Source organism: Halichoerus grypus, chromosome 1 (assembly GCF_964656455.1).
Source record: "Halichoerus grypus chromosome 1, mHalGry1.hap1.1, whole genome shotgun sequence".
NCBI classification, from domain to species: Eukaryota; Metazoa; Chordata; class Mammalia; order Carnivora; family Phocidae; genus Halichoerus; species Halichoerus grypus.
The window spans coordinates 67474031-67499557 of record NC_135712.1 but is presented as its reverse complement, the minus strand read 5'-3'; the positions used below and the strand labels follow the sequence as shown (position 1 = coordinate 67499557).

At 41.7% G+C, this 25527-nt stretch overlaps 1 protein-coding gene across 1 annotated transcript in view; it reads left to right on the top strand.

Annotated features, from left to right (window-relative positions):
* HACD2 (3-hydroxyacyl-CoA dehydratase 2) overlaps positions 1-25527 on the top strand; it is a 116269-nt gene that overhangs the window by 77009 nt on the left and 13733 nt on the right. Inside the window, exon 4 of the mRNA XM_036111498.2 lies at positions 5583-5671. Coding sequence (XP_035967391.1) covers positions 5583-5671 — 89 coding nt within the window. The remainder of the gene's footprint in view (positions 1-5582; positions 5672-25527) is intronic.

Sequence of the window (25527 nt, the reverse complement as noted above, 5' to 3'; positions counted from 1 at the left end):
CCTCAAAGCTTTTTATCACTCCTTCTATTTCGAATGATGTTCTAGCTGGATAAAGTATTCTTGGCTATTCTTTTTCTCATTTAGCACCCTGAATATATCATGCCAGTCCTTTCTGGCCTGCTAGGTCTCTGTGGATAGGTCTGCTGCCAATCTAAATGTTTCTCCTGTTGTAGGTTACAGATCTCTTGTCCCCACCTGCTTTCAGTATTTTCTCTTTGTCTCTGAGATTTGTAAGTTTCACTAGTGTGTATCAGGGTGTTGATCTGTTTTTATTGATTTTGACGGGGGTTCTCTCTGCTTCCTGGACTTTGATGCCTGTTCCGTTCCCCAGATTGGGAAGTTCTCTGCTATAATTTGCCTCAATATACATACCTTCTGCCCCTCTCTTGTCTTTCCTCTTCTTCTGGGATCCCAGTTATTCTAATATTGTTTCGCTTTATGGCATCACTTATCTCTCAAATTCTGCCCTCATGATCCAGTAGTTGTTTATCTCTCTTTTTCTCAGCTTCTTTATTCTCCATCATTTTGTCTTCTATATCACTAATTCTTTCTTCTGCTTCATTTATCCTAGCAGTTAGAGCGTCCATTTTTTATTGCATCTCATTAATAGATAGCCTTTTTGATTTCAACTTGGTTAGATTTTAGTTCTTTTATTTCTCCACAAAGGGATTCTCTAGTGTCTTCTGTGCTGTTTTCAAGCCCAGCTAGTATCTTTATAATCGTTATTCTGAACTCTAGTTCCGATATCTGACTTATATCCATACTGATTAGGTCCCTGGCAGTCAGTACTGCCTCTTGTTCTCTTTTTTGAGGTGAGTTTTTCTATCTTGTCATTTCTGTCCAGAGAACAACAGGTGAATGAGAGAACAAAATAAAATGGCAACAACAACCCCAGAGAAATAATACACTAAACAAATCAGGAGAGACCCGAAACCAGGAAAAAAAATTGAAGAAAAAAAAAGAATATAATCAGACAGGTGAGCAGAATAGAGCAATACACTGAATTATATACGTATTTTGGTCTGTTTTTTAGAAAACTAGATCCCAAAATTGTAAAGAAAAACTTATATACGTACAAAAATAAAATTAAATACAATGAAAGAATAGAATGTAGCTGTAAAAATTGAAATTAAAAGACAAGAAAAAACAAAAGAGGAAAAAAATCCAACAACAACAAAAAGGAAGGGATATAAACAAACAGGTGAACAGAACAGAGCAATACACTATCTCCTGAGTGGTTTTTGTCAATTTGTTAGAAGAAACTATATCTTAAAATAGTAAAGAAAAATGTATATATACAAAAATAAAATTAAGTACATTGAAAGGATAGAATGTAACTGTAAAGGTGAAAATTCAAAAGACTTTAACAAAACAAAACAAAAACGAAAGGAGGAAGAAAAAACAAAAAAGAGAATATGATCAGACAGATGAATAGAACAGAGTCATAAACTAGATTTTGGGTGTATTTTGGTCTGTTAGAAGAAAACTGCATCCCAAAATTGTAAAGAAAGAAAAACTTATAAACAAAAATCAGACTAAATACAATGAAGGGATAGCCTATAACTATAAAAATGAAAATTAAGATTTAAAAAAAGTTGATAAAATAAGAAATTGGTTGAAAAGGAAAGAAAAAAAATTAACTTTGAAAGACTAAAGAATCATAGGAAAAAAGCCATGGATTTTTTGTGGGTTGTTTTGTTTTGTTTTTCTTATTTTATTTTATTTTATTTTATTATGTTATATTAGTCACCATACATTACATCATTAGTTTTTGATGTAGTGTTCCATGATTCATTGTTTGCGTATAACACCCAGTGCTCCATGCAATACATGCCCTCTTTAATACCCATCACCAGGCTAACCCATCCCCCCACCCCCCTCCCCTCTAGAACCCTCAGTTTGTTTCTCAGAGTCCATAGTCTCTCATGGTTCATCTCCCCCTCCGATTCCCCCCCCTTCATTTTTCCTTTCCTACTTTTTTTCTTTTTTTTTTTTTAATATATATTCTATGTGCTGTATTCCCCTAGCGCTGGAGTTTTGCAGTTCTCTTTGATGGGTAAACTTGGTCTTGGCTGGATGTTCTTGCTGATCTTCTGGGGGAGGGGCCTGTTGCAGTGGTTCTCAAATGTCTTTGCCGGAGATGGAATTGTACTGCCCTTGCCCGTCTGGGCTAAGTAATCTGTTCCGGTTTGGTTTGCTCTACGTGGCTTTTGTTCCCTGAAAGCTTTCCACGCAGCATTAGAGGACAAGAATGAAAATGGCGGCCTCCCTATCTCTGGCCCCGGAGGAGCCGAGAACTCGGGGCCCCGCTCCTCAGTGAGCCCCCAGAGAAAAGCAGTCAATCACTCCCGTCTCCCCGGTCTCCGGCCGCCCTCCGTGCTCACCCGGCCTGTGACAGAGCGTTTCTATCTCTGGCACACGACCCCGTGTGGAGTCTCCAAACCTAGCAGATCCGTGCATGCGCTCCCACGCGCTCCTCCCGGGGGAGGAAGGGGCGTCTCCCCGGATCTGCCGCTTGTTGGGTCCCTGCTGGAGGAGCAGTGGCCCGACTGTGCCGCAGATCACTGTTTATGGCAACCCTGAGCTGAGAGCCCGCACCTCAGCTCCATCTCGGCAGCCGACTTCTCCGCTCTGATACCTGGGAGCTCTGCCGCACTCAGGCACCCCTGGTCTTTCTGTGACCCTGAGGGTCCTGAGACCACACTGTCCCGGCTAACACTGCACCCTCACTTAGGCACCTGAGCAACATCCCTCACTAGAGCAGACCTCTAAAAGTTCCGATTTTGTGCTCTGCTGCTCTATCACTTGCTGGTAGCCGGCTGATGTAGGCTCCGACCCCCCACCCCCGCAATTAATCTTCCCATGTATCACCTGGGATTCACTTCACACCTCCTACCTTGCAGAGAGTGGTCGCTTTTCTATTTGTAGAGTTACAGCTATTCTTTTCTTAGATCCCCGTTTGAGTTTGCAGGTGTTCAGAATGATTTGATAGCTGTCTAGCTGAATTCCTGGGACCAGATGAAATTAAGGTCTCCTACTCCACTGCCATTTTGGACTCTTGCCCCCCCATTTATATTTTCTTCTAAGAGTGTTATAGTTTTAACTCTTACATTTTGGTTTTTAATCTATTTTGAGTTAATTTTTTTGTATTTGATATAAGGAAGTGTTCTAACTCTATTCTTTTGTATGCAGCTATCCAGTTGTCCCAGCACCATTTGTTGAAAAGACAGGGGTGCCTGGGTGGCTCAGTCGTTAAGCGTCTGCCTTGGGCTCAGGTCATGGTCCTGGGGTCCTGGGAACGAGTCCCACATCGGGCTCCCTCTCCCTCTCCCACTCCGCCTGCTTGTGTTCACTCTCTCACTGTGTTTCTGTCAAATAAATAAAATCTTTAAAAAAAAAAAAAGACAGTTATTTTTCCATTGAATTGTCTTGACATCCTTGTTGAAAGTCAAGTAACGGGCGCCTGGGTGGCTCAGTTGTTAAGCATCTGCCTTCGGCTCAGGTCATGATCCAGAGTCCTGGGATCGAGCCCCGCATCGGGCTCCCTGCTTGGCCAGGAAACCTGCTTCTCCCTCTCCCACTCCCCCTGCTTGTGTTCCCTCTGTCACTGTGTCTCTCTCTGTCAAATAAATAAATAAAATCTTTAAAAAAAAAAAAAGTCAAGTAACTATAAATGTAAGGATTTATTTCTAGACTCTCAACTGTATTCCATTGGGCTACATGTCCATGCATTTATTTTTCTTTCATTCATTCTACAAAGATTTATTGAGTGTCTTTATATGGCAAGCATTGCTTGACACATCCATGTTACTTGCTTTTGGGAACTAAACTGTCCCTCTTCGAAGCCCAAATCTTCTCCAAGAAACACATTCTAACAGGATCTTGCATCTCTTTTTCTTAATGAGATATGAAGTGATTTCCTTTCATAGCCACACCCATAGAGACAATACTATCTCTGATTTGTACACAGTCTTTTGGCAAGTTGTTTCTCTGTTTTATAAATGTTCAGAAGTCTGAGTGTGTTTTAGAAGGCTTGGAAGGATGAAAATTGGTCTAGGATAGTCCAGTGGATGTATTGAAGAAGAGGTTAGTTTTAGAGTGGAAGGAAGATGTGCAGCCATGATGAGGGCTCCTGGCAGGTATGGAATGGCCCACATGCAACCTGAAATGTCCAGGAAGTTGGTAAGTGTAGTTGCTGCTAGTAGTAAGGCCAGTGAGAAATGGCAAAGAGGTGAGGATGGAGGAGCTGCTAGATTGGGTACCCATAATTCTGCTTCCAGATTTTACTTTAGTAGCAGTTCCTTACCAGTATAAAGTTACAATGAGAAAATGAGGCTTACAGATAATGGCTTATTGCTGGGTTTAAGATGACCTAATGGAGGCAAGAGTTTTTTGTAATGGTGGTGGCTGGTTTCTCCATAGGGGTTGTGATTGTAGGAATTGAAAGGAGAAGCCAAAGAAATTTAAACTTAGCAGAACTTAATGGTTATCTAAAATAACTAATGATTCCAGCGTTATAACTTCAGGGCATTGGAAGGATAATTATACCAATGTTTATTGTAATGAACAAGGTGAGAATGATTTATAAAGATAATAAACTTTGATTTTTGTATGCTTATTGGCAAAATATTCAAGTGAATTTTAAAAGATAATTTAACCATTAGATAATACATCAATATACAGTATATATAGTACATATGATATGCAGGAGTTGCTAATGTTCATTAGATACAAATACAGTTGATTTCCCTTTTATAGGTGCCTATTCATTTTTGAAACCCATAGTATAAAATGACCTTTCAGTGTCTAATTTTAGTGGTTAAGCGATGGTTTTGTTTTCTCTATATGATAAATGTAAAATATATTGCACTTGTCCAGTGATTTTGAAAGGCTTTAAGAAAGGTACCTAGAGGGGCATCTGGGAGGTTCAGTCAGTTAAGCATCTGCCTTCGGCTCAGGTCATGATCTCAGGGTCCTGGGATCAAGCCCCACATCGGGTTCCCTGCTCAGTGGGGAGCCTGCTTCTCCCTCTCCCTCTGCCCCTCCACCTGCTTGTGCGCTCTCTCTCAAATAAATAAAATCTTAAAAAAAAAAGGGGGGGGTACCTAGATTCCATGATATACCGTTGGCATTAACAATATTATTGTTTTGGGGGGAAGCAATATTAGAGTTTTGGAGGGAAAAATTTGGAGTTTGGGGGTTTTTTTTTGTTTTTTTATTTTTTTTTAAGATTTTATTTATTTGTCAGGAGAGAGAGAGAGAGCGCACAAGCAGGGGGAGCTGCAGGCAGAGGGAGAAGCAGGCTCCCCAATGAGCAGGGAGCCTGATGCAGGGCTCGATCCCAGGACCCTCGGATCATAACCTGAGCCAAAGGCAAACACTTAACCGATTGAGCCACCCAGGCATCCCTGGAGGAAAAAAGTTTTTAATATTGACTGTATTGAAAAACAGTTTATATAAAGTTTCAGTTGCCCAAGATGGTTTCATGTCTAAACAGTAAAATTGAATGGTTCAGAAAATGTATTACATGTTGAAACTTAGTACAATATCCATTTATTTACCCATCCTAAAATTTCTTTCAGGAATTGTTCCATCTTCTGTTGTCCTGACTTCTTTCCAGGTGATGTCAAGAGTTTTTCTGATATGGGCAGTAACACATAGCGTCAAAGAGGTAAGTGTTTACATAGACTAAAATAAAGTAATGCCAGCAATGCTGGTCAATGCTAGTCACCTTTTCTGTTTCGTGTGTGTTATGGCTACAGATGGAACTGTGTCACATCAGTATACCCCAAATAAAATGCATATTCGCTGTAGGAACTGGGTTACTGGTGGGAAACATAACTCCAAATTTGCAGTGTTGTTAAAGAGAAGACTGGTTAAATGATAAAGTCCTGCAATCTTAGTTCCCATAGAGATTCGGATAATATGGATGTGGTCTGCAGTTTAGTTATATTTTGGGGGTATCTTGTTTGTATTCAGCATACGAAACTGGACATCTGCATCCTTACAGTGGAACTGTTGGCGGAGTTGGGAATATTAATTCAGTCCAGAGCAGTCCTCTTTATAGGACGAGGAGAAACAAACTTGTTTCCACCCCACCCACCAGGATTAATGGAATTCCCAAATGTGCTGAGTCTAGTGGTTCTGGAAGGGAAGTACTCTGCAGGGGGCCTGGGGCGATAGGTACCCAGGCAGGCCCGGTGATGCTGGGAGAAAGCCAGCATTACTGTCGGTATGAATCCACAGCTAAGCTTTCATTTTCTAGTATCGGAGAAGGGGATTGTTTTCCTGTATGTTTTTTGCTTTTTAAAAGTTTTATTTATTTCTTGTTAATGTCACCTTGAAACAGAGTACCTGTAGCCACCAGGAGGATTCATTTTTCAGTTTTTCGGTCCTAGTCACCAGCAGTATTGGAATCTTTGGGACTCATGAAATGTGCTTATCCATTAGCATTATTCTGGTGTTTTCTTTGTGTTCTATTCTTTCAAAACCCCTGTCAAAACATTTTGTTTTTCAGGATTTATTTTGACAGTTTCATTTGTATTTCAACTAATGAGGTTTTTCTTTTTAACTTTTTATTGGCATATGATATACATACAGAAAAATGCACGTGGCTAATGAGTTTTTAACCAAAGCTGATTAAGCTCATTTATTATTTTTGTTACATTCATATGAAATTTGCTGATCCAAAGGCTTTTTTTTAACCTCTCACATCTCGAAGATATCTAACCTTTACATGCAAGAAGAATGTCAAAACAATCACTTTTTTAAAAATTTTACTTTAATTCCAGTGTAGTATAGTTAACATACAGTATTATATTAGTTTCAAGTATACAATATAGTGATTCAACAATTCTATACATTACTCAGTGCTCATTGTGATAAGTATATTCTTAATCCCCTTCACCTCTTTCACCCATCCCTTCTCTGATAACCATCTGTTCTCTATAGTTAAGACTCTGTTTTTTGGTTTGTCCCTTTTTTTCTTTGTTCGTTTAATCACATACTTTTTAAAAAGTGATCTCATTTCTTGGAAACAAGTTTGTTTCTCCTGGTCCTATAAAGAGGACTGCTCTGGACTGAATTAATATTCCCAACTCCCCCAACAGTTCCATTGTTTTAACCAGCAACTCATTAACTTCCTGATAGTCTCAAGTGACCTAAATTTTTTTTTCTGATAGTAACTCATCCATATTCTTAAATAGGTAATTATGTACTTTCAGTAATTAGATGTTAGGTACATGAAGACAGGGTATTGTCAACTACAGGGTGTGTAATCGCTTTGCCTAAACAATCAGGTATTAATTGTCCAGGTGCTATTCCTCTGGCTGATAGATTATTTATGGCCTCTGCTTTTTCCTCCTCTCTTCTGCCTTAGTGATCACTCTCCTCCTTTTCTCCTTGTTAGCCTTCTGGCAAAGGGGGGGGTAACAGGTAAATCTAAAATGCTTATAATTCACGTCAAGCAGTTCTGTTTGCCATATTACTGTTAGCAACATTTGCCAGGATTTCCTGGGTGATCATTAAGACTGCTTGCTTTAAAAGCTATTAACTGTGTGGATTACAGACGGGTACATGGACCTGGCCATTGTCCTCAGTAACCATACTACCTGACAGATGCATAGATTTAACCATTTCAGATGGTTCATATATAGTGTCATATTTGAGCTCTGCAGTTAAGTTGTACACTTGTTACATTTGCATATTCAAAATTGTTTCTCTGCAACCAAACTTACCCAGTTTCCACTATCATTGACATATTATTTTCTTAAGAATGTGGTGCAATTAATTCTGTTGTCTTTCTGCCGCCTCTTGGGTCCTCTTCTTTTCACATACGCTCTATTAATTAGTTGACTTGCTCCTTTCTCACGTAATTAGGATTCAGTGTTTCTGCTGTTCAGGGATCATAGTTCTTTTCTCCTAGTTCCCCTTTTCTTTGAATAAAACTCTTTCATTATTTTGTGTACATAGTAAGATCCCCTCCCGGCTCACCCCAGGTCATCAATAGCTAACTTTTTTTTTTTTTTTTAAGATTTTATTTATTGGGGCGCCTGGGTGGCTCAGTCGTTAGGCATCTGCCTTCAGCTCAGGTCATGATCCCAGGGTCCTGGAATCGAGCCCCGCATCGGGCTCCCTGCTCAGCGGGAAGCCTGCTTCTCCCTCTCCCACTCCCCCTGCTTGTGTTCCTGCTCTCGCTATCTCTGTCTCTGTCAAATAAATAAATAAAATCTTAAAAAAAAGAACCAGAAGGTGACGAGACAGTTTTCTATTATGATATAAAAGGACTCACCCATCAGTTAGTGTGACATCTTGATTGGTAGGTTATTAAAGAAATAATTGTGGTCTCTTTGTTGAAAAGCTTTTTCTTACCTAAGCATAGCAAATAACCTTCCCACTTTTTTCCTTCTAAAGAGAGCACCTATATGAGCGTAGTAAAGCTTCTGACAAAAATGACAGGCTCAGGGTGGGAGGTAGGGTGTGGGAATCAGCAATTCTAGCTGACCTCTTTCCTTTCCAGTTTTCCCACCTGTCTCCCAGGCTTGAACTGGCTCCTTCTCCATCTCTTAGCCAGGCTGGCCACGCTGCTGCCACATCAGACCGCTATGGGCTTTTTTCTCCTCACACTCTGTTTGAGTCTGTCCTTTGTCTCCTCATTGAGCTGAAACAAGACTGGCTTTTTCCAAAGTGAACTGCAGTGGAAAATGCCACTTTCTATCCCTCACTATAACCCCCTCTTCAAAAACACAGGAGTTCGTAGGGCAGATATTCTTCCTTTGTCCAAAAGTAGCTAAGCCGATTCCCAGATTCGTAGATACTCAAATGAGCCACTGTCCCTTTCCTGGCCCAACCCTCTTAGAAGAAGCCACCCAAATCCTCGTCACAGTTCTCAATGGAAAATCACCATGTTCTGAGCAGAAGTCCCTGGTCACCAACGTGGGCAGTAGTTGAGAAAGAAGTTGCTGGACTCTCACTGTGACTTTAGCCCAAGTGCAATGAATACCCTCTACAGTCTACTAGTGACAGTTTGTATAAAATAAAGCTGTACCCTGGAATGCTGAGCCTTCTCTCCTATCTTCCTCAATCTCTGCCACCAGTGGAGAAAGGGATGTTTTCCTGCATTCTTCCAGAATGTTCTGTGAGTTCTCCTGATTCTACCAGTCAGCTGTTTCCCACCTCTTTTTGGCATGCTGCTGGGCTTTGTGACACTTAATCTGCCATTCTTGTCAACTTCTCAGTGAGATGCTTACAAAAAGCTTGCAATCAGTGTTTAAGAAAGTAACCTCCAGTTTCTTTATACTGATCTTTGTCTGTTTGATGCATTACAGTTTACAGAAGGCTTTATTAAGATATATTGTGGTTATTCACTCTTGACAACTGTCCCTTGAGGTAGGTTGTAGCTTCCAATTAGAGTTCCGAAGCTAGAGAAACAAAGTGACTGTCACACATCCAAATAAGCAGAGTTGGGAATGGACTTCTGATTCCAAAGTCTTCCCTCTGTATCAGAGCTTCCCTCTCACCATTTAAATTGTGGGATGAACACAACCTTATTTTTGTGTGCTGCCCGGGCTTTCTCTATCCCGTACGGAGTGGAAAGCCCCCGTCTCAGACCGAGGAACACATGCCTTGAAAGCAGTTCTGTCGTGCCACATGCTTGCTGAGGTAGGATTCTCAGATCGGTCATCTATCTGTATGTGAAGCGCCCACACGAGCTGTGGGCTCGGGGCGCTCGTCTGCGGCACGTTGCCCGCTTGCTCCTCTCTTAGTCCGGTGCTCCAGTGGCTCTGTGATGAACCTGTCCAGTTGACTAGCCTTTCTCCTTGAACGTTCCAAGACCGTTTTCCTGTTGGGACTTATGGAGTATTTGGAACAGAATTACCCAGAAAGCTTATTAAAAAATGCCTGTTCCAAGTCCCACCCCACACTTGATACGGAATCTCTGGCAGTGGAGCCAGAGAATATCACTGTGAATAAGCTCCTCAGATAACTGTATGAATTCTAAGGTTGGAGAATACTCTGAAGATACCATATGTTGTGCTGTAATTTTAATTGACCTTCTCTTTTCTTGATTTTACTTCGTATTTCTACTTAATTTACTTGAAGCCTAACCAGCTCTCATCATTCTTTTCAAGTCCAAGAGCCGTGGTTTCATTCTTAAAGAATGAAAGCCTTAGGGTTCCCTCAACACTGCTAAAGTAAAGGCACTGTGGAGTTTCTGGAGCTTTTTCCAAGATACAGTGTCTGCTGAGCTGGGACTCATGCGCTTGTCAGAGGAAGCCTGGGAGGCTCACCTTGAAGGCAGAGGGAGAGCAGAAGGCACAGCATTAAAGAAGCAAAACTGACTTTCGTTTGCTTGTTTTTAAGAGCGAGGATGAAGAATCCAGCTGCTTCACTTTGGGGTGGGTCCTGGGAAGGGCTATATCCTGGGCATGTGCTTCATGGTGCCCGGCCAGAGCCACCAGGCTGATTGAGTAGGAGGTCATTCCCACCTGAGGAAGTACTGTGCAGACCCTTCTCTTCCTGGGATTTATCAAGAAATGTCACCTTCCTTGGACAGCTTTATTATTTTCTAGGTAATTAGAACTCAGTATTATAGAACCTGGAGGCTTAGCACCCATAACTTATGTGAGGAGTTGATGAGTGTTGACTTTGACACTTATCCTAAAGCTCAGGACAAAATGCTTCAACATTCTGGGCCTTGTTTTTCTCATCTGTAATGCAAGTATCTGTCCTGCTTATGTCATGGAGTTTTTGTGAAGAAGAAATGAGAAGGGTTTGTGGAAACAAGGCAGCCGTATTCAGAAATCAAGGTCTCTAGCATGCAGCTTTTGCTGAGCAGCTTCTGAAAGCCCTTGTAAAGCAGTTTCACCTCAGAAGGAATGTTCCTTCTTTCATAGATGAACAGTTTGCTTTTTCTTCCTCTTCTCTTCTTTTTCACTCTTGCAGAAACTAAAATACTAAGTAAAGTGACACCCTCACTCCCACACTCCTCATCCTATTTTGGTTGCATTACAGGTTTGTCTTCTCTGCTGGCTTCACAGCATGCGCGTGCTCTCTGTCACCTCTCGAGGTGGCTTCTCCCATTAGTGTTTCCTGTGGCGCACGTGCTTCTTGCTGTTCCACATGGCCGTCTGTGAACACGGCGTTTCCCTGAGGCAGGACGGGCACCTTCTTAGCCCCATCAGTCACATGAGGAGCTCAGGTGCTGCGTCGGCGGTACAGGGTCCCCCCTCACGTTCTGTACTTGGACCCGGAACCATGCCGCTCTGTCTTCTAGTACGCCCTTTCCATAGTGACATTTCATCTTAGCAAAGGCCATTGGGATACAGTCAGTATCTTTTGCCCCCGGAATGCCGAACGTCTCAGATTCTCCACCCAATTCCATCTATTCCCGTACTTTCTATTTTAAATATTTCTGTAGGTGGATTTGCATCACCTTCACTTTTAAAATTAGCACCTCTCCTAAAGGTAGAAAACCTCATTATTTGATCATTAATCAGACACTGTCAAACTTGAGACAAGTCCTAGACAAAGGCAGCCATACTGTATGGCCACTTCCATAACTGTTCATAATGGACATTTGAAGATAGTGGTACTTTCCTCAGAGCTAGGTGGTTCATTCTGCCTTTGCCTGTACTGAGCATAGGGGATTCGGGCAAAATCAGAATGCCTGTTTTTCCCTCAGTGTTTTTCTGTCTCTTTCCAACATTTTCTTGAGCTATGTATAAAGATTTTTATTTCGAAATACTGAAAAATATTTAGATTTTCATAAGTTCACTTCTGCCCTCCCATGTTGCTTCTTTCTCGCATTGTCTCAGTGCTTTTGTAGCCCTTGAAAACCTCCATTGGAACTCATTTGTTCAAAATGTATTATACTCTGACGGTACTGTTCTTTGATAATTAAGTCAGTTGTGTTAAAACAAGAAACAATCCAATATCTTAAACCATGCAAGCCAGCATTACCACCACTTTCTACAGAACATAGCCCTCTTTGTCAATTAATCATTGAATAGGTTCCAAGTGCAACAAAATCAGGAAATTGGTTTCATTTGTCTTTAACGTTAATCTTTTTCTCCTCCGGGCTCTCCTCCCCGCAGTGACCCTGCCCCACAGACACCCCTACACTTGAAGCTTCTCAGGACCTTTTCTTCTGCTCTCTCACCCCAAGGGCTAACTCTGACATCCACCATTCCCAGTTGTCAACTCCGGCACAAGAGGGAACAGTTACATTAGGCAAACGCCCCGGAAGGCTGCACAGTTATTTTCATTTTGGGTGGGATCTCACTCCGGGGAGGAGGAGCGGGGGCCAAACCTGCCCCCGCCTAACTCATTGCAGACTGCCCTGGAGACTCCCAGTCCTTTCAGGCTTGAGCACTGTTGGCTTCTTCCTTTTCCTCTGCCCCAGAGCTTCCAGATCTTAGGTTTTCCAGAGCATTTTATAGTTCAGTTAGTCTTTTTATATATTATGCTAAAGTCCCCTTCCCTCTTGTAATTGATGTTCTGGATGCATCAGTAGGGTCACCTACATTGCTCCTATTTTTTGATAATGAAATTTCTGACGAAGAAACTTCTTGTTGGAATGCATCATCTTCAAGCATTAGACATTTCTATACTATTGGGTAGTATCTTAATCTATGTATTGCTGCTATTTACAAATCGAAGGAAGCCTGTTTAGAACCAAATCTGGTTCCTTGCAGTCCTGAGATTAGCAAAGATCTTGACCCTTGACATTAGGAAACTATCATGGAGAAGGAATGAGAGTGAAGGAAGGAAAAATTGGATACCTTGGGTGTGAAATAGTAGTTTCCCAAATAAGGCCATGAGATTTATGGTTTCAGCTTTGGTTACAAGGCATCAGTTCGAATTAAAGAATCACATGGGGAAGCAAAGCTCTGTGTCACAGAACTGTGCTGCTGAGGTGTATTGTCAGTGGACAATTACCAGGAAGTGAATGCTGGCATTCAAAACTGTTCTCATCCATGGTTTGAAAATGAAATGCAGTAAGGTGCTTGTTTCGACTGTTTATTCCACGCCAAAGAAAGGTAACTTTTTGGTTACCAACATTTGTCTTTTGGATATTTGCTCTTTCCCAGCACTGTCTAGTAGAACTTTCTGCAATGGTAGAAATGTTTGTATCTGCACTGTTCAATACAGTAGCTACTAGCTATATGTGAAAACATTGAACCCTTGAAATAAGGTTAGTGAGACTGAGAAACTAAATTTTAATTTCATGTAGTGTAATTTAAATAGCTGCATGTGACTGGAGGTTGCCGTAGTAGTGTAGCTGTAGATGTTCAGTGTGATGTTATTTTGCCATTCTCTTGATTTCAGTCAATTGGGTTTTCATATACTTGATCTCATATGTGCATGACTGTGTGATTTTTTTTTTTTTTTTTTTTACTTTTTTAAAAATTTTGTTAAGTAGCCTCCACACCCAGCTTGGGGCTTGAACTCACGATCCTGAGATCAAGAGTCACATGCTCCACTGACCGAGCCAGCCAGGCACCCCTGACTGTGTGATTTTTCAAAAAACAGTCTGAAAGAAATGTATATGGTATACTTGATATGCTGTGTACTTTAGACCCAGTGATTTTTTTTTTTTTATATAATGCTCGAGCGTAAATCGTTACAAAAACCCTACCTGCAGGGACGCCTGGGTGGCTCAGTCGTTAAGCATCTGTCTTCGGCCCAGATCATGATCCTGGGGTCCTGGGATCGAGCCCTGCATGGGGCTCTCCACTCCGCGGGACGGGAAACCTGCTTCTGCCTCTTCCACTCCCCCTGCTTGTGTTCCCTCTCTCGCTGTCTCTCTGTCAAATACATAAATAAAATCTTAAAAAAAAAAACACACACACACAACCCTACCTGCAGATGTGGGAAACAGTGTGGATGGTTTTCTCTGTTGCAGAGATAGCAGTCGATTAGCTGGCGAGGCAGAAGGCCATGCAGGCCCGACCTTTCAGAGGCCTGCAACTTGGCCTCCGCGGTGGTGGATTCACCATGGTAACATGTCTCAGTCTTGCCCTTTATGAAAACCATTTCACAAGCCTTCTCTGTCCTTTTGAGGTTGGTAAAATAACATAAATAGTAGCATAATAACATAATAAAAACATAAAAGATGCCATAGAAGTATAGTCAACATTATCCCAATGAGCTCGAAGATTCTCATTTCACACTGTAAAAGTGAGATGATTGACATGCATCGTGAGCATTGCTAAAATATGCCAGCAAAGTCAAGGAAAGTTAAAAATTATTACCTATAAATTGCTTTTAAACAGGTGTGTCCCACAGTACGATGAGTGGCATTTCTAAAGCATTGATTAATATTCATTTGAAAATTGTTAATACGTGGGAGAAGGAACTATCTCTTAGATTACCTTCTCCTCTGCCAAAACGGTCTTTTAGGTACTGTAGCTTTTCCAGTATAACTTTATTTTTAAGCATGAATCTGGAGTATGAGATAGTTTAATGAAAAATATATAAATTGACAAGAATACCAGTATATTCAGCCTTCTGACAACTGGCCTGCACAGTGAATGCAGCAATAACTGGTCTCATTGGGAGTCTTGACGATGATGGGGCGGCCTGAAGAAATCATCCCCAACCCCCTGCTCCTATGAAATACAGATAAAATGTATTCTCGTTTTTTCAGGGAAAAGGGTTCAATAATGTTTTATACTTACTCGTCTCAAGAAGCCCTAGTCAGGCACCTCTTGTTACAAGCTGTGATGCATCACGGATAAAATAAAGCATATTACTAAGTTGTCTGCATTTTCCAGAAAGAGGACCCGTTTCAAGTCTGAAGTGAAATCCTGGTGCACTTCGGGAATTTGTAAGACGTGACTTGATGTGTATGTGTGGATATGTGTGGGTGCATGCTGAGAGTATGCTTTGCATTTTAGAAGTGGGTTTGGGAGAGAACTAATTATCAGGCTTGGTGCATTCAAGACTTAACTTTTGTTTTCTTCAGATTGCCGCCATAAACGTTTGTTTTTAACAAGAAGAGTTTGGGCATCTTCTCCCTTTTACCTTATTTTGCTCTGGCAAAAAATTACCAGAATAACCAAAAACTTGAAAATTGTACGTCTCGTTTGCGTTCTGCATTTGGTGCTGGACTGTTAAATCAGGTTTAAGGAATCTTTTTTTGAGGTCATTGCCTCAAAGAAAATTATGTTGTAAAAGCTAATCAAGCTAGCCAAGTTTTTAAGTAATACTGTATAGTTTTTAAAACTTGAGCTTTTCAAAATGTTACATTTGTGTAGCGCTTTGCAACCTGTGCAGAAGCTATGAGCTGGCAGCAGATCTATCCCCCAGGTGGGTTTGAAGAGAAAGTTCAAGAAAAACCCAGCAGCTGGGGGGTATACCATCTCACAAGAGCAGAAGTACTCAGCTACAGCTAGTGATTGCTAAGTGGATCCAGTGTTAGGCAGTATGAATTTTTAAAGAAAAGGTAGAAATCTAGATTATTTTTTTATGAGGAATCTCCCAGCTTTACTAACTGGCTCAAATATCTTTAAAGCACCATACAAGCCCAAAAAGAACATCTGTGATCCAGGAGATGGTATTCATAGCCTTGATTTTTATTTTCTGTCTTATTGAAGATTTTGCAATTAATAAACTGTTGTAGAACTAAAAGAACCATGCCATTTCACGATACATATGGCCAATCTTGTATTCTTTTGAATGTCATTTAGGTTTCTGACAGTGATCAGTCCTCTCCTCCCTAAAGTGTTGAGTAGGCACATTGCATTTGGAGGTTTGGGGGCAGACTCTGTGGGGCGAGTATGCTCCAGCTCTCCCCATTGGATCGCAGTAACCTACTGCTGTGGTTCTAGACTGGATTAGACATATAGGATCCAGGTTGGGACTGCCTATGACCCCATTCTGATGAGATCTCCATGCTTGAGATGGGGTGAAGGAAATAGTTGCCTGAAATAACATGCTCTTTGGGAGTGAGAGAATCAAACAGAACTAAGGAAGAATCCTGGGAAAGCCTAGCAGCTGGGGGTCCTTAGACATCCCAGAGATGGTAGAAGTAGAGGGAGGGATGGCATCTCTTAAGCAACACTGAAACAAACAACAAAAAGCAAAACAACAACAAAACATTGTCTTGGTAATTAAGCCAAAGAGGTGGCCATCACTGAGTCACAGAGTCAGCTAGCATAGATAGTAGGAACTTAATAAATGTTTGTTGAATTGAATTTTTCTCTTCATGGAAAAATAACAACTGCTATTTATTAAATCACTAGCACTTCACTAAGCACTTGCTATGTTTTTCTTATCCTACAACAACCATGCAAAGGCAGATATTCTCCCCAGTTTCCATATGAGGGAACAGAGGCTCAGAGAGGGTAAGTAACTTGTCTCAGGACATGCAGCCCAGAAGTCTGAAGGTCTCTGCTTCCAGAGCGGTACTGATTAGAGAAGAGGCTGGTTAAGGAAGCTCCTACCCTCCCATCATGTTTTCTAAGAAATGGGCAGACCACATGGTAGCATTAAAGTTGGGTTCATGGGGACATGTTAGCGTTCGGATCTGCATGTCTGACCTTGCCATAAGTACAGCATTGATTGAGCGTTGCGTGTTGACTGCATGCTTATACATTTTTTTTCATTGCATGTTCAGAAAAGTTGGTTTCATGACCAAGAGTTGTTTTGGTAAGTGAAAAAACATTTGACTAGGCCATCATCCACAACAAAAAATAGTCTTTAGTTGTTGTATTGTAATGGAAAGAATTTTTTAACCAGTTCCCTTTGTCATTGTAGTTTTAAAAAAATCTATGTGGATGCACATTTTTCTCTCCTTTAAATGGGAAAAAATATTAATATTTCTTTATAATGTAACTCACATTTTCCATAAAAAAGGAATAATATTTTCTGGTTTGTTTACTGTATACCCTATTAAGGATTTTTAATAAATGCTTAATCATGAAGGGCACTTTACACATGAATTGTCATGTGAATAAGGCTAATACTGATTCAAACTTTTTTTTTAAACCACCACATGTCAATATTTATTACATTTCAATTTTTTTTCTTATCAAGGATGAAATTCCTCTTAAGTAGATAACTAAATGAGTTCTATCTTTGTTCAAAAACTTAATAAAGTTATGGAAAGGACCAGGATTATCGTCAGAATTGTCCTATTCTCCAGCCCAAGCCCTCAGCTGACGTCACCAATCAGGCAGCAGCCCTGTGACCCTCCGCCTCATTCTCACTGGGGAGCTGCCCTCCTCACCCAAGGCTGCTCCAAACAAGTCAGAGAACATGCAGGCTTGGACTGCAGCCGGGTCACCATTTATTCATTCTTATTCACTCAACAAATATTTATTCAGTATCTTCTACGCTCCAGCCGTTGCGCGAAGCACTAGGATACACAAGAGAAGGAAAGTCATGGGTGCCGTCCTCACAGTGCTTCCGGCATAGTCCAGGAGCAGAATTGAGTGGACAGCAGTACCCTGGAGTGGGATAGCTGGTGAGGCAGAGGAAGGACAGGGGGCTGCTGGGACCATGTGGTCACTTCAGCTGTTCCAGTATCCCTGGCCCAGTTGTTTCTCTTCATGGGGTAGCCTTGGGGACTCGGAATATATACACAGCGCTTAGTATAGCGCCTGGTACTTAGGAAGTGCTCATAAATGTTACCTACATATTCTGTATAATGTAATCTAATCTTACCAGAAAATTTCAGTGACAAAGTTCTCTGCAGCTGTTTTGAATTCTTTTCTGTGTCCTGAGGTTCAAAACAGATATAATTGACTTTTCGCATAGAAATGAATGTTTTTTATACTTATTAAAATAGTTTCACAGTTAGCTGGTAAAAATTTATACATAATTACTTTGATCATACTTAAGGAATAATTAGCCCTGCAAATGGGAGTTATCATTATCTTAATCATCATTATTATCCTAATCTAAAGCATTTATTAAAAATTAGATTTTGGGGGTGCCTGGGTGGCTCTGTCAGTTAAGCATCCGACTCTTGGTTTCAGCTCAGGTCATGATCTCAGGGTCGTGAGCTTGAGCCTTGAGTCGTGCTCTGTGCTGAGCTAGGGGTCTGCTTGAGATTCTCCCTCTCTCCCTCCCCCGCCCCGTGCACACATGCACGCACACTTACTTTCTCTCTCTCAAAAATCTTAAAAAAAAAATTTAAATTTGCCTTTTAATTAAAGCTAACCTCTCTTCAAAGCAAATTTGTAGACCTGCCTTCAGGGTATTTACCATTTAATATCAGTTGAGAGGCATTGAATCTATTATTCCTTCACAAGTTACCATCTCACAGTGTGCTCTTATTTATATGCTTTATTGTAAATGTTCTTACATCTTTTTGTGGTATATAGCCTGCCTCTTCCAGCAGATTTGGAGGCTTCATATCAGAAAAAGTATATCTAGAAACTAAATGATAGTTGTATTTGCTCCTAATTACGCCCCCAGAAAAGTACAAAAACTCTCAGATTCCCTTCACTCAGATTCCCCACCTATTGGCATTTTATTGCATTTGTTCTATCACCTTCTCTTCTGTATTTATATACCCATTATCATCCAGCCCTTTCTGAACCTTGAAAGCAAGCTGTACTTGCTGTCCTGGCACCCCTAAATACTCAAGTTCATGTTGCAAACATTCTGCATCACCTGCAGTGGAGGTGATGACTTCCTGTGACCTCCCAATCAAGAAGCCAACACTGACACGACACTGCTGCCTCCCCTGCAGGCCCCATTCAGATCTCACTAGCTGCCCAAACACTTTTTTTTTTCCCATTCTGGAATGGCAGACATTTACTAAGTATTTCTGTGCTCCAGGTATTGTGTAAGCACTAGGATACTCAAGGAAAGGAGAAACGTGTTGCTATGGTATTCCTGCCACACACGTGTTACATTTAGTTGTCAGGTCTCTTAAGACACATCAGTCTGGGAGAGCTTGTTAGTCTTGCTCTGTCTCTAATGTCCTTGACAGTTTTAAAGAGTACAGGCCTTAATTTCTGTAGGGTGACCCTCGACCCACATCCATCCAGTGTTCCCCCATAACCAGTTTGCGTCACGTAGAATGCTACAGAAATGGTGCCATGCTCTTCTCAGCACATCATGTGAGGTGGCAGTGCCATGACTACCCATCCTATCCCAGTGATGCTGACCCCAACCACCTGCTCCTGTTGATGTCTGCCAACTGTCGCCACTTTCAAGTCACCGTCTTCCCATTTTTATTGATTAGTATTTTGTGGGAATGACTCCCACCTGTGTCAGCCACCTCGGTGGTGGTTACCAGGTGATGATCCTCTATTTCTGTTACCTCCTTTACATATATTAGGTGGCTTCCTACTATAAGGAATCGCTTTCCTTTTCTCTCATTTATTTATTCATTTATTTCATTTATATCAGTTTGGACTCATGAGTTCCTATGCAATTCAGTGGATTGTAATCTCTTATTTACTTTGATGCTAAAAATGTGATTTCGCCAGGGGGGAACGCTTTCTCCTTGTCCTTTTGATTTGTCTCCCTCATTCATTGAGCATTCCCCTACTTTCTGACAAAAAAGATTTCCAGACTTACCTTGAACTTCCCCAGCCCCAGCCCTGGAATCAGCCATTTTGCCAAGGAGCTCTGGTTCCTTTTAGTGGGAGATGGTATTTAGGAACCAAGATCTGGGTAGCTGAGGTGCTTCACATTACTGGGGTGTTAATGCTTCTAGGTCCTCTCCATGGAGAAAGCTAGGAGATACATGCACACACACACACACATACACACTCATGGTACATACATATATACTCATACCCATGTACATCTAAAAGTATATAGCTCTGTGTTAGTGTGTCTATATGTAAGTTTAATTATGAGTTCATACGGATTCCTCCAGTTATAATCCAACACCTTACTGTTCTTTCTGGCATCCTCCTTCCATGTTTGTAAATACCTCTTCAACACTAAGAAGCCCTTTGTTTTTTTTTTTTTTGCATATTGATTTCTTCGCTCAGTTTACTCACTCCATGTAAATGATTTCCCAACCACACTCATCATCTCTTCTGCCCATCACCTCTCACCTCCCTATCCTTGGTTACCCAGCCTCTGGTTCACCTGTCTGCAGCCCCCCAACCTTCCCTCTTCTGTCCATTCCCTTGGCCTCTAGGCCTGCTGGTCTTCATGTCCACGTGGCTCCCTACCCCTCACCACCTTGAGCTTTCAGCCCCCATGTGACTCATCCATGAGGGGAAGGGAAAGAGACACTTAGGTGAATTTTAATGAGACAAATTTGAAATGATTGGTATGATCACTTCTCTGGCTTGTCCCATAAGGTATTGCATTCTTTCTTTTTTCTCATTTTCTTTTTTATCTTTGTTTTTATGAGCTTGTTTTCATTTTGAATTCAGATCATATTTTATAGTTTTATTCCTGCAGAGCAAAGATAGAAAAGAGAAACAAGCTTTTGAGATAGATTTTAGGGTCTTGGCAATAAGTTAAACCCAGGAGGTAAAATGGGGCTACAACAAAAAAGCAGTGAAGATTATTAGCAAAGCAAAGCTCAGGGAAGAAGATTCACACTAACTGTAGGGAATTCATTAGGGTTTGTTTCAAGTTCTTATGTTGGTTTCTATCTCAAGTCAGTTGATTCGTGACTAAGTTCATTTCATGGATATATTCAAGATATCTCTGGACAGCAGTGAGCCTATTCCACTCAGTTCCTTCAGTGTCCTCTTCAGAGATGGGCCACATTTTTGGGGGAACTTAATAGCTTTCTTGATAGTAGGAGATTGTCACATTTACCTTATCTGTTCTTGGCTCCTATATATGGGTTCCTTTGAAGTTTTCTTGGTTTTATAAGAGAGGTGTTCTCCCCATAACAGTAGGGGTGGGTGGGTGTGTACTGTTCAGAGTTTAGGGGCACAGGCCTGGGTTCAATTTCTGTAAGCCTCACTTGCCTCATTTGTAAAATGGAGATTTAACGAGGTAATAGATGTAAAAACATGCTTGGTATACACTAAGAGTTCAGTAACTATTGAGTATAATTATTATTTTTACTGCTATTGTCACCAAAATTATTAGAAAGGGATTATTCAGGGGTGCCTGGGTGGCTCAGCTGGTTAAGCATCTTCCTTCAGCTCAGGTCATGATCTCAAGGTCATGGGATCGAGCCCTGCATCGTAACTGTAACCATAATCCAGTTTTAGAGCATTTCCGTCACCTCAGTGTGATCCTCATGCCCTTTAAAAGTTCATTCCTGGGGCGCCTGAGTGGCTCAGTCGTTAAGCGTCTGCCTTCGGCTCAGGTCATGGTCCCAGGGTCCTGGGATCGAGCCCCACGTTGGGCTCCCTGCTCCACGGGAAGCCTCCTTCTCCCTCTCCCATTCCCCCTGCTTGTGTTCCCTCTCTTGCTGTGTCTCTCTCTGTCAAATGAATTAATAAAATCTTTAAAAAAAAAAAAAAAAGAATGAATAAATAAAAGGAAAGAAATTCTGGTACATACTACAGCATGGATGAACCTTGAAGGTATTATGTTAAATAAGCCAGACACAGGACACATATTGTATGATTCCCCTTAAATGAGGTACCTAGAATAAGCAAATTCTTAAAGACAGAAAGTAGACTAGTGGTTACCAGGGCCTAGAGGGGGGGAAAGGGGTTCTTACTTCCTGGGTACACTGTTTGGGATGATGAAAAGTTCTTGAGATGGATAGTGGTGATGGTCGTATAACATGGTAAATATACTTAATGCCACTGAATTATATACTCTAAAATGGTTAAAGTAGTAAATTTTATGTTATGTGTATTTTACCACAAACAAAAAAAAGAGATTACTGAGATTTTAAGATGGCGTAACATGAAAAACATGCTTATGGGTACTTCCCTTTTTCATAGTGTCCATTGGTTATAGATGTATTTATCCCCTCCCCTGACACACACAGTCTGTCAGAAGAAGGCTGAAGAATGACATTTGTAGAGATAAACAGGTCATAGGAAGGGAAAGTTGGGAGGGCGGCAGTCAAATGAACCTAGAACAGGGGTTGGCCTGTGGGCCAAACCTAGCCTATAATTTGTAATGGTTTTTACATTTTAAAGGGTATAAAAAACAACAAAGATGAATACATGACAAAGATTACATGTGACAGCAAAGGCTAAAAGATTTGTTATTTAGTCTCTTACAGAAAAAGTTTGCCAACACCTGGTTGGAAACATTGCTGTGGGCTGAATTGTGTACCCCGCCAAATTTGTGTCTTGAAGCTCTAACCCCCAGTGTTGTGGTATTTGGAGATGGGGCCTGTGGGAGGTACTTAGGTTTAGATGAGGGCATGAGGGTGGGGTCCTCATGAGGAGATTGGTGCCCCTAGAAGAAGAGACCCCAGAGAGCTCTCCCCTCCCGTCCTGCCCCGTGAGAACACGGTGATAAGGCACCAGCTGCAAACCGGGAAGACACCCCCCAACCAGAAACCAAACATGTTGGCACCTTGATCTTGGACTTCCAGCCTCTAGAACTGTGAGAAAACACATTTCTGTTGTTTAAGCCGCCAGTCTGTGGTATTTTATTATGGCAGCCTGAGCAGACTTAAGACAAACATACTCTTCAGAGTTCTGCCAAGACAGACTCTACTCCTCGCCTCTTAAATTTTACCAAAATCTCCTCTCTCCACAAATGAAGGGGATATTAAGAAGAGGAAAGAACACTTACCATAAAGCATGATAAGGGTATTTCTTTGAAATAACCAGAGTGGTAAGCAGCGGGTTCCAAGATGCTCAGAAGAATAGGGGTTCTACAATAGTGATTTTCTTTGTGGCACCATCTGTTTTTCTTTGAATGTAATAAAAATGACAGCTTTTCATGTACTGATACTCCCTGAGCCTTTTAAAGTCAAACATATGATGCTATTTGTGTGTAAAGGTTTTTCTCTTGCACCCATTTGTTTCTCCAGCTTGAATTTCTATGTAAACTCCCTTGGCTAAATTACACAAGCCGCCCACACCCAGCGCCGCCTCCCTCACTATAGAGCCGGGGACGGAAACCTGCCTTCTGTAGCGTGGAGGGTCCAGTACGCGGCTCACTGACTGCATCGGGCAGAGGAAGGTTTCCTGACGGCAGCGCTGCCCCACGCCCACTCCCTGGTTGGGGCCATGATTGTGAAGATGCAGCTTTGAAACATGGCTTCAGGACAGTTTTGGCAACCAACCCTTTGTCCCCCTCTTTTCTTTTGTAAACCTTGATAATCCTCCTTTATCTCCCTCCCCTCTCCCCCCTTTCGTCCCAAATGCCCCCCTTTTCTCTTAAAAGGCAATAATTTAAAGTAAACACCGAGGGGTCTGGCTGGCTCCGTTGAGAGAGTGTGCGACTCTTGATCTCAGGGTCATGAGGTCATGACTTCAAGCCCCTGTTGGGCATAGAGATTACTTTAAAAAATTTAAATAAACATATTCTTTTTAAAAAAACAACTTTATGGAGGTATAATTTACATACCATCAAATTCACCATTTTAGGTGTACAATTCAATGCTTTTTAGTAAATTTACCAAATCGTGTAACCATAACCATAATCCAGTTTTAGAACATTTCCGTCACCTCACTGTGATCCTCATGGCTTTTAAAAGTTCATTCCTGGGGCGCCTGGGTGGCTCAGTCGTTAAGTATCTGCCTTCGGCTCAGGTCATGATCCCAGGGTCCTGGGATCGAGCCCCGCATTGGGCTCCCTGCTCAGCGCGAAGCCTGCTTCTCCCTCTCCCACTCCCCCTGCTTGTGTTCCCTCTCTCGCTGTGTCTCTCTCTGTCAAATAAATAAATAAAATCTTTTAATAAAAAATAAAAGTTCATTCCCACTCCCAGCCCCTGGCAACCAATAATCTACTTTCTGTCTCTAGATTTGCCTTTTCTGGGTGTTTCATATAAATGAAATCTTTTGCAGTTGGCATCTTTCAGTCAGCATCATGTTTTTGAAGTTCATCTATGTTGTAGCAGGTATCAGTATTTCTTTCCTTTGTGTGGCCAAATAGTATTCCATTGTATGGACTATGTCACATTTTGTTTATCCATTTACCAGTTGCTGGACATTTGGGTGGTTTTTACTTTTCAGCTGTTCTGGGTAATGTTGTGTGATCGTTTGCCGGCACATCTTTGCACGGGCATATTAAACCTCTTATTCTTGATAATAAAATTCTGTGTTTCTAGTTCCTAATTCAAAAAGTAGCTGGGTTGAACTTTTTTTTTTTTAAGATTTTATTTATCCATTAGAGAGCGAGCACTCGCACATGAGCGGGGAAGGGCAGAGGGAGAGGGAGAAACAGGCTCCCTGCTGCCCGCCGAGCAGGGAGCTGGAGCACAAAGCCCCACGTTGGCTCAATCCCAGGACCCTGAGATCATGACCTGAGCCAAACACTTAACCGACTGAGCCACCCGGGCGCCCCTGGGTTGAGCTTTTTATAATCCTAGGCTTTAGCCCCTCCAAAAACCCCTCCAAAGCTAAACTGGCTGGTTTTTCTTTCTTTCTTTTTTTTTTTTTTTTTAAAGCCTCACTGGTCCCTTTTCTCTGAGTCACTGGCCCTTGATAGAAAGGAGGCTCCCCACTTGTTAGAAAAATGTTCCCGACTCCTGCTTTCAAAAAAAAAAAAAAGAGGGCGCCTGGGTGGCTCAGTCGGTTAAGCGGCTGCCTTCGGCTCAGGTCATGATCCCAGGGTCCTGGGATTGAGCCCCGCATCGGGCTCCCTGCTCAGCAGAGAGCCTGCTTCTCCCTTTCCGTCTGCCTGCCGCTCTGCCTACTTGTGCTATCTCTCTGTCAAATAAATAAATTTAAAAAAAAAAATCTTAAAAAAGAAAATAGAAGGTATCATTCAAGTTAAGGGGCACAGACTCCGCACATGCCTCGTGTGCAGACCTGTGTCAGGGGCCGAGAAAGCCAACTGAGAGGAGCCCAGGAGCCCTGAAGACCTGACGGTCAGGGAGTAAAGAGCCAGGGAACTAAGCCTGTGGTATACCCTCAGCAGGCAATAACGAAGGGAGGTCTTAAAGTTATTCTCTCTTCTCTCACCTTCTTTGATAAAGGAAAATTATTTTTAAGAAGTACTATTTAAAGTCTCTACCCATTTTTTTTCCAACTAAAAAAATTTCCACTTAGGCAAGGAAGTTCGTATTAGCCAGAGTTTCATGCCTTTCCCATGTACAGGTTTTATGCACACCCCTCTCCAAAGAACAGCAGGTGGAAGCCCTCGGCAGCCAGTCCAGGGCAGCCTTCCACCCTTCATAGCGCTTTCTCCTGAGCAGTCTCAGTTTGGCTGTGTCCGGGGTCTGGGAGCACACAACTTCATGCGGTGACCTATTTTATTAGTCATCTGATTTGTTACACAGTTCTTATTTCAAACCAGGTATTTTACTCCTGTTAAGTCTGCCATTAGTCTTGTGTCCGTTTGCCTCTTGCACACAACATTCAATTACATATTTTGAAGTAGTTAACCGTCTCCTTTTCCAAAGTAAGCTTGCTAGTTCAGGGGCTCTTATAACCTACTTCGATCCCTGGGTGGGATCTAATCCTTTGGAATGGAATCATTGGGATGAGACTGTTAATGTGGCCA